General features: G+C 26.1%; 1 protein-coding gene across 3 annotated transcripts in view; it reads right to left on the reverse strand.

Annotated features, from left to right (window-relative positions):
* The window catches only part of Egfr (epidermal growth factor receptor), a 152293-nt gene that overhangs the window by 9694 nt on the left and 127414 nt on the right, over nucleotides 1-15185 (reverse strand). For all 3 annotated transcript variants that reach the window (XM_016060582.4, XM_016060581.4, XM_071182234.1), the window contains 18 exons: nucleotides 14171-14272; nucleotides 13356-13479; nucleotides 12944-13111; nucleotides 12573-12772; nucleotides 11676-11808; nucleotides 11028-11097; nucleotides 9642-9766; nucleotides 9273-9360; nucleotides 8684-8785; nucleotides 6900-7151; nucleotides 5708-5820; nucleotides 4873-5008; nucleotides 4452-4592; nucleotides 4273-4374; nucleotides 2433-2618; nucleotides 1369-1432; nucleotides 1060-1227; nucleotides 110-256 (listed from right to left, as the gene is read on the reverse strand). In XM_016060582.4, coding sequence (XP_015916068.1) covers nucleotides 110-256; nucleotides 1060-1227; nucleotides 1369-1432; nucleotides 2433-2618; nucleotides 4273-4374; nucleotides 4452-4592; nucleotides 4873-5008; nucleotides 5708-5820; nucleotides 6900-7151; nucleotides 8684-8785; nucleotides 9273-9360; nucleotides 9642-9766; nucleotides 11028-11097; nucleotides 11676-11808; nucleotides 12573-12772; nucleotides 12944-13111; nucleotides 13356-13479; nucleotides 14171-14272 — 2421 coding nt within the window. The remainder of the gene's footprint in view (nucleotides 1-109; nucleotides 257-1059; nucleotides 1228-1368; nucleotides 1433-2432; nucleotides 2619-4272; nucleotides 4375-4451; nucleotides 4593-4872; nucleotides 5009-5707; nucleotides 5821-6899; nucleotides 7152-8683; nucleotides 8786-9272; nucleotides 9361-9641; nucleotides 9767-11027; nucleotides 11098-11675; nucleotides 11809-12572; nucleotides 12773-12943; nucleotides 13112-13355; nucleotides 13480-14170; nucleotides 14273-15185) is intronic.

Raw genomic sequence — 15185 nt, forward strand, 5'->3', positions numbered from 1 at the left:
TAAACTCTTAATGGAAACTTACAATACTGAATGATTAAGTATTACATCACTCAGTATTGTAATAATGGGATAAGTATTTCTTTTAAAAATTATATATGCATTCACTTACATTTAATCATGATCATATAAACATCAATAGTACAGATAGACGGCTGGGGCAATCGTTCTCCCTTTTCTAGAAGTCCAGGAACATCCCTAGCTGGTATATTTTCATATGGTCTGCCACCATAAGTCAGAAGTTCCCAAACTGTCACACCTATTAAAAATATATGTACTCAGTTTAATACCGTAAAACATGATAGACAACTAAAAAAAAAAATTTTTTTTGCTTTACTTTTGAAAAGTTTGCTTTACTTAGGTTAATTTTAAATATATACTGTAGTTCAAAATGAGAAAATTTGAGAGAAATTAAATAAAAATTTGGTAAGTTCTTCTATGAGAAGCTGTCGTAAAGATTTTAAAAAGTTCTATTAATTTTTAAGATATGGGCCAGTTTTGTTTTCAGTTACTATTTTTTTTAACTAGTACAAACAGTTTGATTTGTATTTGACTATAAAAAGGTATTGTTTACAACTGCAGTTATTCAAAATTTATTATATCAATATCTATTTAAAAACTTAAATGGAAAAAAAAACAATTTCCAAATGTAAAGAAAAATTAAAATTTAGTTTCTTCTTTTCATTTTTTAGCTCTTGTTACTGATACAAAAACATTGAAATTGTCTACAACTAATTTTTCAAAAAATTTGCATTTTACCACTCGTTTCTCTCAGTAATTAATTTCTCTTTGTATGTTTCAATCTTAGCTGTTTTTTAAATAAACAAAATTCGCAAAATTACTTGGTTAAAATCAAAGAGTATTACTAAAACATGTTATGTCTTTTCTATTTATCAAAGTTTAGAAAGTTAGAAGTAGAAATATTTAAATTATCACAATAATAAATTAAAAATTTCGTTAAATGACAATGATGAGACAAATATTAAAAATTAAATTACAGATAACACAAAAACTATCATATCATTAAAAAAATTAATTCATTATTGGCATAATAATAATTACCAAATGCCCATATGTCACTTTTATGGGTGAATACTCTGTGTTGTATGCATTCCAAAGCTAACCATTTGATTGGCATCTTTCCACCATGAGCCTTATATTCTTCTTCATTTATATCTAGCAGTTTGGCCAAACCAAAATCAGTTATTTTAATGCATCCTGGAGTTTGCACTAAACAATGAAAGAAAAGAAGTCATTGTTAAAAGAAAAATAACAAAAAGTCTTAGTAGCTATTTTAGACTAACCACTTTTGACAACCAGCTGGTTTGCCTATCAAATGTACCTACTAATAGATATATAAAATGTACTTACATAAAACATTTCGTAAAGCTAAATCTCGGTGAACCATTCGTTGCTGCTCTAAATAATCCATTCCCTAAGTATAAAATTCCATGTCAGAGATACATAAAATGCTGAACATAAATGCATTTATAACAATAATAATAAGAACATAAAACAAATGCAAATTCTTAGTATAATAATGAATTCAGATTATTCATCATTGCATGGTAATAATCCGAGAAAATATGCAAATCGACAACTTCATTATAAATAGCTTAAAGAACAACCTCTTAAATATTTGTACACTAGAGATATATTTTGATGGAGCTTTTTTTTTTAGAATTGCTAATTACATAATTGACAATAAAATGCAATACATTATTTACAGTCCAAGAAATAAACATTTATTATATAGGTTTTAAAGCAACATTTTGAACAATATTTTACTCTTTTTATTTATTTTGTATTGAGGGTAATGGAGCTATGGGTTTAATGGATCCATTATTGTAATAAATGTACTATTCTTACACAGTAACTATTTTAATATTATGTAGTAAATAATCTAATATATCTTTATCAATGGAAATTATCTTTATTTTAAAAAAATAGTCATGTCTTTTTTTCTTTTTTTTTGTTAGATGTGACTCTGAATATAAAATGATGGATATCACAAATGAAAAAAAAAGGTAAAGCACACATTTATTAATTTTTTTCTCTTTTCAATTTTAGAGTAGTATATCTAACATTTAAAATAGTATTTATAAGCCCAACTGAAATATAATAATTTAACTCATAAAAAACAAAAACAGCCTTTTTATTAACCTAGATGCAAATTTCATTAATCTAGATTACATGAGATTTACTTATTTTATAAAGCCAAACATAAAAAGTAATTCTTTAGTTTCATTTGTAATCATGGTTATGAAATGAATAAAAAATAAATCATTAAAAATAGGACTTATCTAAGTTATTAATAAATTGTAACAATCACATTGAAATCATGATGAAAACTTAAAATTTACATTTAAATTCATATGAAAATTGAGTCATAAATGTTTAAGTATTGTATGAAATATAAGCATATGTAGTCTTACCCTAGCTATCTGTGCACACCAATTCAAAAGGGGCTTGGAACCAATCTTGTCTTTGTTGTTGCGAACATAATCCAATAGGCAACCAAGAGGCATTAATTGTGTTACTAACATGGACTGAGAAGCCATGCAAACAGCAAGTAACTTCAATAGATTTGGATGATCAACACTTGCCATTATATATGCTTCCTGTAATATAAATGCATTGTTGATTTTAATTATTTGTTTACTACAGAGACTGACAGTATTTATTCATATATTCAAACATTGCATTTATCATATATTCAAACATTTTAAAATCTGCCTTTAAACATGTTTTACACACTAAAGGCATACATAGATTGAAAGACTTGTGGTCACACTTTTTTAAAAGAAGACATTTTTACATCGAGCTGTTCAATTTATTTTGGTTGTGTAAAGTTACAGTTTGATTTGTTTTGTTTCACACTAATTGACAACATATGACTGCGTTTTTTAATTGTCTAATTTAAAATGTACTGTTTTACTCATTGAAAAACATAGAATAATTTAAAGATTGGTGGCACTTTAGTGATAAACCACGTTTTTCCATCAGTGTCATTTTTACTGTTTGATTTATTTTGTTGTTGTTTGATTAATATTTTGTTTGATATAGAGATTAACAACATATAACATTTTTCAACTAGTGTACAATAATTTAAAGTATATCTTTAATATGTTTTATACACTAAAAGTATTTATTATTTGAAGGGCCCTATACAATCTGATGATATACTACACTTTTTTCAATGGTTACATTTTTACATCTAAATGTTATTCAGCACTGTTTCCATATAGGTTCTTAAAACTTTCTTCTATTTAACATCAAACTACACACCAACATCTCATTATCTGCATGGAAATTTTGTCTTTTACCAAAAATGCTCTATTGAAAACTTACATGTGCCTTATCATTACATAATACCCAAGCCCTTCAATTTGATATAGATGCACTGTATTCCAAAATCTTGAGTTGCCTTTTAAAACTTTTTTAGCGCTTATGCGTTAAATTATGTGTAAAGATTAAATATATAAATATTTTACAACCTTAATTTAACACTCATAAATTAAGAATTCCAAAATTGAAGTGAAATTAATTCATTTCACAGAACCTTATATAATTTCATATTAATCAGGGGTCTGTCCAAGCCAACTTTACTACCGTTTAGCGGTAGCTTCACAAATTCAAGTAAAGGAAAAACGGTAGTTTCACAAAATACTTTATACTAAAATTTTATATTTTTATCCTTTAAGAAACGATAAATTCATATTTATGTGCTGATTTTTTAATATAATTTTTAATTTTCACAAATTATGTCTAAATTTTCACAAAATGGGTACCTCTCAGTAAAACGTAGACAGACCCCAGTTAATGATAAATTCCTTTTGTAATTGTAACTTCTATCACTGCACTATCCATTTATGTACTCATTAGTTGTGTTTTTAAAACTCTAGTACACCATCTTAGGAAGTTCTTGTTGTACAATATCACCAATTTGTTTGAGAAATAAAAATAAGTCATTTAACACTGAGTATTGAAAAAAAAACAATAGATAATAAAATAAAATACAAACATTAAAAGAATGGAAAAACAAAAATCCACTTTCTTTAATTTTTAAATGTTAACATGCAAACAACAAATCAAAAAGAAATGTTGTCAGCCACTAAAGTTAAAGCAAACTAAACTACATTCTTGCAAATATAATTTCTTACCTGTATACACTTCCAATTTTCTGATGCATGTAAATAATTGATATTTATACAAATTTAGTGCTATGATTAATTAAATAAATTCAAACGTTAAGTTAACAAGTTTGATACTAACCTCTAGAAAATCTTTATTTGTGCTTTTTTCTCCTCGTTCATCTCTAAGAACTTTGATTGCAACTGGTATCTTAACATTTTCATTTTCAGGAACCCAAACACCCTAGAATTATTTATTAATTTAGTTAGAAAGCCTTTTCAAAAGGCAATAATTAATTAAAATAAACTGGTTTTACATACCTTATATACTGTACCAAATGCTCCATATCCCAAAATGCCACCTTTCCTTAATTCTGCTTCTTTGACAATACGTAATTTAGCCAAATTGGGTTTGACGTTTGTTGGCTTCAGTGGTTCATTATCTTCAAAGCCACTCATACGCTGTAAATACATTGATTGTTTTAAAAAATATTATAATTTTAAATAAATATTAAAATATTTAATTATATCACTAGTCTTATTGTGTATTATAATTTATGAATTATTATAATTATATCACTAGTCTTATTGTGTATTATAAGTCCCTCTTTATAAATAAAGTGAGATTTAGTTAAACAGTAAGGGTGCTGAAATATTTTTTTTTTTAAATTAAAAAATATTTTTCAGTAATTATTATAAAAATAAAGTTTTAATAATTAGAAATGTTGATAAATGCAATTACCATTGTCATTTTCACAGTATTTTCTTTTGTTTTTGCTCTCTGCAAACACTGATAGCCGAAGATGGCTGAAAATATTCCAATCACAACAAAACATCCCATCACTCCACCAATAATTGCAGTTATATTGTCATCATCTCTGTAAAAAAAATGTAGAGCTATGAAGTTAAAATTAAATTAGCAAGAAACTTTTCTTTAAAAACAAGGTTCGAATAGGGTTTTATTGTTCACTTTTTTATTTTGAAATTTATTAAATTGACGTTTTATTCATTTAACTTACTGTAATTGTTACAATTACATAACTTACAAAAATTATTAATTAGGTTTTGGTTTTAGTCACAAATTCAATGTTAGATTTATCACGGATGCCGTTTATTCCTTTTGCTATAACTTATAAAATTGAAAATTTATTCTGATGTCACAAAAAACTCCACCATACAAACTAAACAAAAAAATGCAATTACAAAATACTTAAAATTGCAATAAATATTTTTCAAATTTTATAAAAAAGCAGAAATAGAAATATTTTTTGCCTTAAACAAACTTTTTTTTTAATGAAATGAAATAGTTTATAACCTTAACAAAGGATAAATTTAGACTATCAAGTAAAACTGACTAAGCTTAATATTTTTAAATTTAGTTCATTTAATAGAAATAGAACACTAGAGCATTCATTAAGGATTAAAACTTATGGAAAAATGAAGCCAATAATGAAATAACTTAATGGACTGGAATATATACTTAATTTTGTTACACAACTTTTTTCTATAATTTAATACGTAAACATAATAAATCCTAATGAATTGTTTGGAAATTCAAAACTTTGCCAAGAACTTACAGCCCATGCAATGCAACAGCATTTGCACCTTCATCCGAACAATGTGGATCCGCTACATTGTCATCAAATACTTTGAAAGGCTTATCAGAAGGACAAGATGCTGTACAATTAAACTGAAAGTAAAAAATGTAAATTTTAAAATATAAAATTATAATAATCACAAAAATATTTATAACACAATTTAAACATGATTACATTTATTACAAAAACCTTTAGACAGTTATTACTCTTCATTTGATGGAGCGAGCAGTTAGGATTTATAAGACTAATGATTAATGCAAAGATAAGGATTTATTACCCAAAAACTGTTATTTACAAGAGAAAAGAAAAGAGAGAAAGATTATGTAATTTGATTATTAAATACTAGAATAAAGTTATTCTTATAACTAGACGTGGACTAGAATAAAGTTATTCTTATAAATTAACTAACTTTTAATTCTTAATTTCCGGAAGAAATTAAGTATTCTAATGATTTTTCATAATTATAAATTTTTAAAAAAAATAAATACAAATACTGCGATTGTCGCAATACTATCAAAAAATGCTTCAACATTTTTAGCTGTCCTGATAGATACTTTCCAGTTGCATTCTACATCTAAGAAACTGCATATTAATCTATCAGAGACATAAAAAAATCACAATACTATTCTTTATTTCAGTTCATATTAAAAGGCAGTTATCATTGCATCGTTTAAGTTACTTAAATAACTACCTCGTAATGTTAGTAATTAGTAAAACACAATACTTATTACTTTTATAAATTCATATACTTTCATATACTTCATAAATTTACTCTTAATAAAAAAAAATACAGACTAGAAATGTCATAATACTACCAAAAATACTTAAAACATTTCTATCTGTCCTGATTGATACTTAAAAGCTGGGTTATACAGCTAAGAAACTGCATATTAATCTATCTGAGACATTACGTAAAAAAGTCCCAATACTATTATCTGCTTCAGTTCATATTAAAATTCAGTTATCGTTGCATCTTTTTATCACATAGAGCAAGTTACTTAAGTAATTACTTTGTAATCTTGGTAACTAGTAAAACAGATTACTTATTACATTTGTAAATATTAACATCATAGAGTTAAACTAATAGGATGATCAGTGATTCACACTTTTATAAATTTATGCTATGAGAACTGATACCAGTTCTAAAAATGATCATAAGAAATGGACTTACCATTGAAGAATTCATTGAATCATAAATGCGGAAGTTACGACATCCCAGACAATCCATTGTTGTAGGACCTCTACACCCACGGCATTCTTCTGCACATTTAACACAAATATTATTTTCTTCATCAGGATAATGATCACGTGGACAACTATCTTCACATCCCTCGCCAGATATGTAATGCAAACACTTACATATCGAGTAATGTATACCATAAGCAGTGCAATTTTTGCACTGGTGATGACATTTACGACACACCTATAAAGACAATTCGTATTGTTTAATTTTCTATCATATTAAAAGTTTAGGTATTAAAGATCATAGAAACAGTCCAAATACAAAAATGTGGAACAAATGTGGAATTCTCATCCACGTCAGCTCATCCACGTTACATATTTTGGAACATTTCAAAAAAGAATTTGCAGTCACCAACATGGTCATTCCAAAAATATTCTTGAGAAAACATTTGGAAGAAGTGTAATTATCAAAATGTTTTTACAAACTATTAATTTTAAAAGAACACATCGATTTAAATATATTTTTAGAGTTAGCAACATTTACATTTTAAAACTTTTCTTGAGAGAACATTTAGAAGTGTAACTGTTTTAATACAAATTACAATATGGAATTCTGATAACTTTTACACTAATACCAGTGTGTGATTTGTAAATTGGCTCCTATTGTTTATAATTAGTTAAATTATTGGCTCTACTTTTTTACTTTTTCAAACAGAAAGTGCTTTCAATAAATATAATACAATCAAGGGTCTGTCTAGGTTTTTCTGAGCGGTACCTATTTTGTGAAAATCTAGACATAATTTGTGAAAAATTAAAAATTATATTTAAAAAATCAATGCAAAAATATGAATTTATTGTTTCTTAAGGGATAGAAAAATAAAATTTTAAGAAAAAGTATTCTTTGAAACTACCGTTTTTCTTAAAGTTGAATTTGTGAAACTGCCGTTTTTCCTAAAATTGAATTTGTGAAGGTACCGCTAAGCGGTAGTAAATTCGGCCTGGACAGACCCCTGATTTTGGATTATTAATACATTTTGGGTTAAGATTGTTTAATACATTTTGGGTTACGATTGTTTAATACATTTTGGGTTATGATTGTTTAATACATTTTGGGTTAAGATTCCAAGAAAACAAAGTGCAGGGGTCTGTCTAGGTTTTTCCGAGAGGTACCTATTTTGTGAAAATTTTAGACATAATTTATGAAAAATTAAGAATTATATTAAAAAGTAAGCACAAAAATATGGATTTATCGTTTCTTAAGGTATACAAAAATAAAATTTTAAGAAAAAGTATTTTGTGAAACTACCGTTTTTCCTAAAGTTGAATTTGTGAAGGTACCGCTAAAGGGTAGTAAATTCGACCTACACAGACCCCTACCATGATTTAGCAGTATTTGATAAACATTTGAATTTTTCAATTAAATTAAATCATCATTTGTAAACACAAAAAGTTTAATTTTAATACAGATCCTGAAGGTATATATTAAAAACGATGATTAGAGTGCACCCTTTATTGCACATATATGCAAACTTCACTGCCAAGTTTATTTTCATATCAAATAATTAAATTATTTAGTAAACAATTTGTAGAATGACATCAAGTGCTACAAATATTTACTGAAATTTTTTCATTGACTTGACCTAAATTCTACAATGTTAAAGGAATTTCTCACAAAAAAAACTTTCTTTTAATTAATCCAAATATCACTACCAAATATGTGAAATATATCAAAACTGTGACTATTTTAGAATATTTACGGCTTTAATTACATACCGATTTTCCTGTGAGTGATTTTAATGATCCTTCTTCTTGGTGGCCAATATACTCGAGATAGTATGACTCTGGGCATGGTTCATCTCCTTTTAAACATTGTTCCTAAAAATGAGAATCAAATAGTTATGTACTCAAAAGTATAATATTATGTTGTTGTTTTATTCTATGTACGGAATATTACTAATATGTATTTATTTAGTTTTTTTGCAAACTTTGATTTCTACACAATTACTAAATTTCTTTCCGTTCTTACATTTAAGCAAAAAAATCAATATCTTTTTAAGTACATTGTATATTAAGAATGATTCATTAACTTATTTTTCATAATAAAATTATATTACGCTAGTTAATAAAAAACAAACAACTGTTGTAAAATATTAAACAATTCGTATTAATTATGCATTTAAATTTTGTTTAAATGTTTACATTTTATTTCAAAGTAAATTTTTTATTAAAATCATGAGTTTTATCAAAATTTAATTCTAACTTTAGTCTATTAATACATTGAAATACAAATACAATATTTTTAAATATCATGCTCAATAAAATATTTATTAGATTGGTGGGAGCAATGCAAACTATCACTTACAACAATATTGGGATCAAATGCATGAACTATAGCTTTTTCACAACTCTTGCAACCATTTGCACCAATGTTGTTTTCAGGCCCAAAGCATCTAAAAAATATATTTATCAGTATTAAAATAAAAACTTAATTTGCATAAGGAAATTTAATAGCTATTCAAAACGGGAATCAGAGTAAAAAGACTTTTAAAAGAAAGTTACCAAATATCTTTAAATTGCTTACAATTTAAACATTTTAGTGAAATTTAATAAATTTAAGAGGATTAATCACAGTATATCAATTGATTACAGTATATCAATTGATCACTGATTAATTCTGTTCTTAACAAAATCCAACTTGAGAAACGACATTTTTAATAATTAACATTCTTACCCATCAACACAGTTGGAGTGACAAGGTTTGCATTCACCACTGTCATTGTACTTTGCCTTAGGACATTTGTTAACACAATAAGGGCCATCACGGACATGACGACATGCAGAACAGTTACCATTTCCCTAAAAAGTTTAACGAAATCATAATCAATTACTAGAAATTGAAGGCAGCAATACTTAATTGTTGTATGATAAACTAAATTGCTACTAAAAATATTAGGAAAAAGCTCGAACAGTAACAGGGTGCATAAATTAATTATTCAACAAGAAATAAGCACCTTTTAAGCACTAAAAAAATATTTTAAGCACTTTTGAAAGATATTATAACTATGCATGGTTGGAAATTTTTTGACAATTGACGGTTTTATTTTGTTTTAACCGTCATGTCAAAAAAAAAATACAACTTTTGGTGTTGTTTTTGACAATTGTCTAAAATCATGAAATTTTTAATCATGTAAAACGAATGGCGCTTTCATACTCTACAGACTGACAATACGCCGAAATAGATTGAGGGTGAATTAATTGAGAAAACATTGAATAGAACAATGTGAACTGTTTCTTTTCACATAATTCGTAGCGAAAATCAACATGGTAAAGGAAAAATCTGATTTTTAAAAAGGGAAAATTAAGCACTTTTTAAAAACACCCAATGAGAAAATAGAAAATAAGCACCTTTAAGCATTTTTTAAAAGCGCTAAGCACCTTAAGTATATATAATTTAATATTGAATAAAGTTTTCCCTAATTTGCACAGGCACTCAAATGTGACCTCAGAGGTAAATATTTTTCATTGGCTGAAGTTCCTCAGTGCAGTGCAAATCTTTCTATAATGTTACTACTTAGTCCATAAGTACATTTATGGCATTGCACTGAAGCAGATGGCTATTATAATAGCTAAGAGTTTTTTTACCGTTACAGAGTTGAAAATATTTTATGTTAAATTAAAATGTATTTATAATTAAATTAAATGTATTTATAATTAATACTTTGAGGAATACAATGTTAATTCTACATTAAATTTTATGCAGTTGAAAGCAGATTTTCTTTAACTCATCGAAATATTATTTTACTTTCTCTTTATTTACTGTATTAAAAATAAATTATAAGAAATGTAAGAAAAACAAGAAATTTACTTTCCTTTCCAAAAATGTTTTATAGAATTTTTTTTTTTTTAGCAAATTCTAATTTAGTTCTTTATCAAATCTTTCTTTTAAGAGTCATGGCACATCATATGATACTATATACATTTAAATACATAAATAACTGTAACATAAAATCCTATTGAAATGTAAGAATAATATAAGTGCAGATTTTAATAGTAAATACTTTTCATGAAATGTGAATTTTGATTTGATTAAGTATATACTACTATAAATTGTACTTACAGGACCAAAACATTGTCCTAAACACTCTTGATGACAACGCTTGCATAAGTTCATTCCAGCATTGTAAATACTGAAAATCAAAGCAGGAAATATTTTAATACTTTTAAACAATTACAAAAAAATAAATAAAATAGTTGTAGTAAAATAAAAAACACACTTTCTAATCATACTTTTATTTATTTATCCGTGAAAAATCAATTTGCTTAAAATAAAAAAAGGAGGGAAAAATAATGTTTTGTTAACATACTTCCAAGAAATTTGAAATTCCCACATAGATATTATCTATTTAATAATCATTAGATATTTTAAAAAAATATTTCAGAACATTTACATATTTACCCAGTTATATTTATCAATAAATAAGTAAGATGGCAAAAATATAGCAATACACGTAAAGACAATGTTTTTGAAATGTGATGTTTAAAAAACAACTATTTTAAACCAAATTTAATAGCTTTCAAATTATGTTTTATTTCAAAGGCAAGAGAAATAAAAATAAGTCTTTTGCAAAGTTTTTAAAATATTTGCAGTTTTAATGCACACATTAGTATTACAATGAAATAATTCAAAATTTTATAACATAATAATCATAAATTAAGCATGTATATAAATTTTTTTTAAAAAATGCAAAGCAAATAGCAAGCATACCCTTCCATAACATCACATCTTTCGATGCAAGTGTCATCTAGTTTATAAGATTTACATGATAAGCATTCATTTGCACCTGAACCCCAACAACCATCAGTTGAACACTGTAAGTGGCACTTCAAGTTTTTCTCTTCTGTAAGAATAAAAATTAAAAATAAATTATTGCTAACTAAAAACATATATTTAAAACACACATTTTTTGTTAAATGTTATGATTGAAAAATTAAACTTTACAAGCACTTTTATTCTAGATCATTAATAATACTATATTATGTGATCATACAATTAAAGAACATTTTTAAAATGCCCAAAATATTTTTAAAATATATATTTGTCAACTGCTAAAATAAAGATTTATATACCTTTTTATTTATTTACACACTGTTGATCAATAACTTATTATAACGTCCTTCGATAACCAAATGTAATTGATTATCCTTTCAAATGCTGGTTATCTTTAATTTACTGTCTATTTTTGTTAAATCTATAACTCTAACAGCAAATATATGCCAGCTTTAAAACATCTTCAAAACAAAACAAAATCGACTAAAAATGCCATTTAAAAAAATCCAATCAGATTTTAAATCCCGGCACCCGAATAAGGCAATAACAAATGTTTGCATAAATTCAGCAAAAAGTTTGTTCCCCAGTATTATCAATTCTTTCTTGTTATGTAAAATGGATAAGCATACTTGAATGCATTGTTTCAACATAGAACTAGATGTTACTAAAATGTAATTCAACAAATTTTAGTATGACAAAATGAACTCATGTTATGGATTATTAAACTACATGATAAAATAATCTACTGTTAACAATTAAAATCCTATGTTATGCATATTTATACAATTTACTATAAAAATATTGTAACAAGAAAATTTTTTATAATATATTTACCACACATCGTTTTATTTCCATTGCTTTGAAGAAGAATACTGTGAGACTGTGATTTCATAACTCTTTGCCAGTTGAGGTTGTCAGCAAAGCAGAGATTCTCATTTTCCAATATGGCAACACTACCTGAACTGATTTTCTTTAAAGACCTCATGTTTAAGGAAACCAATGACGTTTTTACAATATACAGGGCAGCAAAGTATCTGAAATACAATGTTGTTTCATTATTTCTTAAAAGAAAAACTCTATAGCTAATAAATGTGGTATAAGTTTAAAATCTTATTTATATAATAATCTACATATTTATGGCAAAATCAGACCCCAACTTATAGAATATGATGTATGGATGGTTAAGGAAATAGCCTTATACTCACTCTGTTAGCTGTCTTCCTCCAATCATTTGTAAGTTTTCAAAAAATGACAAGTTTTTAAAATCAGGATGCGAAGCTTGTATGCTAACATAGCCAGTTACTTGCTTCAAGGTTCTAAAAACTTCAAGTCTTCGAGGGTGCATAGGACCATGAAGAGGGCCGAAGGTAAAGCTAAAATAAATTAACACTTTTGAACAAATTTTGGCTTATGTAATACTTATTCACATTTTAAACAAAAACAAAGGAAAAACATCACTTTCTACAATCATCCGTGCTAAGACAATGTTGATGGTAAATACTTAGACAAAAACAATCAAATATATATTAAATTTTTTATTTGTGCTTATTTTATCTTGTTCCTTCTTTTATTTTACAAACCAACACAAAGGAAATTTAACTGTGAAAATGTACTTACTTTGTATAAACTTCTTGATATCCTTGAAAAGAAGTATCCAGAATAGTTATTGAACCTTCTATTATAGTGCAACCTCTAAATGAGTCAATATTATTGGCATGAACAACATCTACACCATGACAATCTGCAATTTAAATATATATATAAAAGAATTAAATTCTAATTATACATCACATAAAATGAAAAAGACTTAGCGATTTCTTTCAACAATATAAAAATACCTACAATACCTTTTAAGAGTATTCATTTCAGAAAATTATCGGATGTTGTTTATTGTTAAGGATTGAACTTAAATTGAAATTAAAGAATCAGAAAATTTTACTTAGGTAAATAAAAATCTATAATAAAAAATTCTGTGTTTTCTTCCTGAAATGCATACTAATTTTACATTTTATAAAAAAGAGGGGTATTAAATATTTAAGATAGAAAATTCAATAAATTTAAATTATGTCAATTTTATAATAAAAAAAACTCAAATAAAAAAAAATAGTCAATGCGAATTGAAAATTATACTTATTTTTTTATTACGTACTTATTTTTTGTATGATATACATAGATGTAAAATAATATATTTATGTATATATTTTGAATGTCAATTACTTTAAGTGTTACATTAACTTGAAAATTCATGCTATTATAGTTTAAAGTTTAACACAAAAACATAAAGAATATTAAATTATTATTTCTCTTAAAAAACTAGTTTTGTTTAAAAATAAAGTAAATTATGATTGAAATATAACTGCTATATTAATTGAATGAAACATGTACATGACCACTTTAAGTTACTAAATTGATCAAAATAAATAAACACTAACTCTTCGGACAAGGTCCATCACAGGCAACACATTCTTGATTTTCAGCTTTTTTGTTAGATGGACAAGTTCGAACACAGGCACCACTATCTCTTAATAAATGATCTGGAATATATGAAACTAATAAATAACAGCTATATATAAAAAGTGCAGGGAAAAAAAAGACCACCCTGAATAACTTTTGATCATCAGAGCTTTACATACTATTCAAGAGGGTTAGCTCAAATATGCTAATTAATCAAGGCAGACGATATTTTAAGGTACGTATCAAATATAAAAACAATTTTTCTCTGAATAAACATACCTTTTTTTCAACGGATTTGAATTTCCGACCCTCAAAATATAAGAGATAACCGCTATCTGGGAAACATGATCCAAATAGTTTGGTCAAGAAGGTGGTCCAAAGTTGGATTCCCTAAATGTTAATTTTACTTTTTGCGTGTTTCGCCAGATCTTCAGAATTTTTTAAGCGAATCGAACAATTTTAGCACATTGATAATTTCAAGCAAAGAAGAATTTTTAATAATTAATTTTTAGTGTTTCATTTAATACTAGATGAAAAAATTTAGAATTGTAAGGTATACACATTTTTTTTCATAATTTTTAAGAATGTAATTTTATGAGGCAAAATACAAAATTTAAATTAAATCGAGCAAATAGTTCCTAAGAAATTGAATTTTACGCATAAAACTTCTTTAAAATTCGATTTCTCAGAGACTATACAGCCAATTTTGTTTAAATTTTGTATTTTGCCTTATAAAATAGCATTGTTTAAAAATAATGGGAAAAAAATTTCCTAACAATCCAAATTTTTTTCTATTATTAATTTATTTTTTGCATGGAATTATCTGTGGGTAAATGTGTTGTGATGCCACCTTCCGTCATTAATAATGAATCAATGACGACAGCCTGTAGTTGCTAGAACAGCAGCACTGCCTCACCAATCCAGAGAGTATATAAACACGTTACTAATAGATTACCATCGCTAATACTTGTTGCTTAATGCTAGCATGTTATT

The sequence above is a fragment of the Parasteatoda tepidariorum genome, chromosome 4 (assembly GCF_982258835.1).
Source record: "Parasteatoda tepidariorum strain Cologne lab strain chromosome 4, Ptep-v5.0, whole genome shotgun sequence".
Taxonomy (NCBI): domain Eukaryota; kingdom Metazoa; phylum Arthropoda; class Arachnida; order Araneae; family Theridiidae; genus Parasteatoda; species Parasteatoda tepidariorum.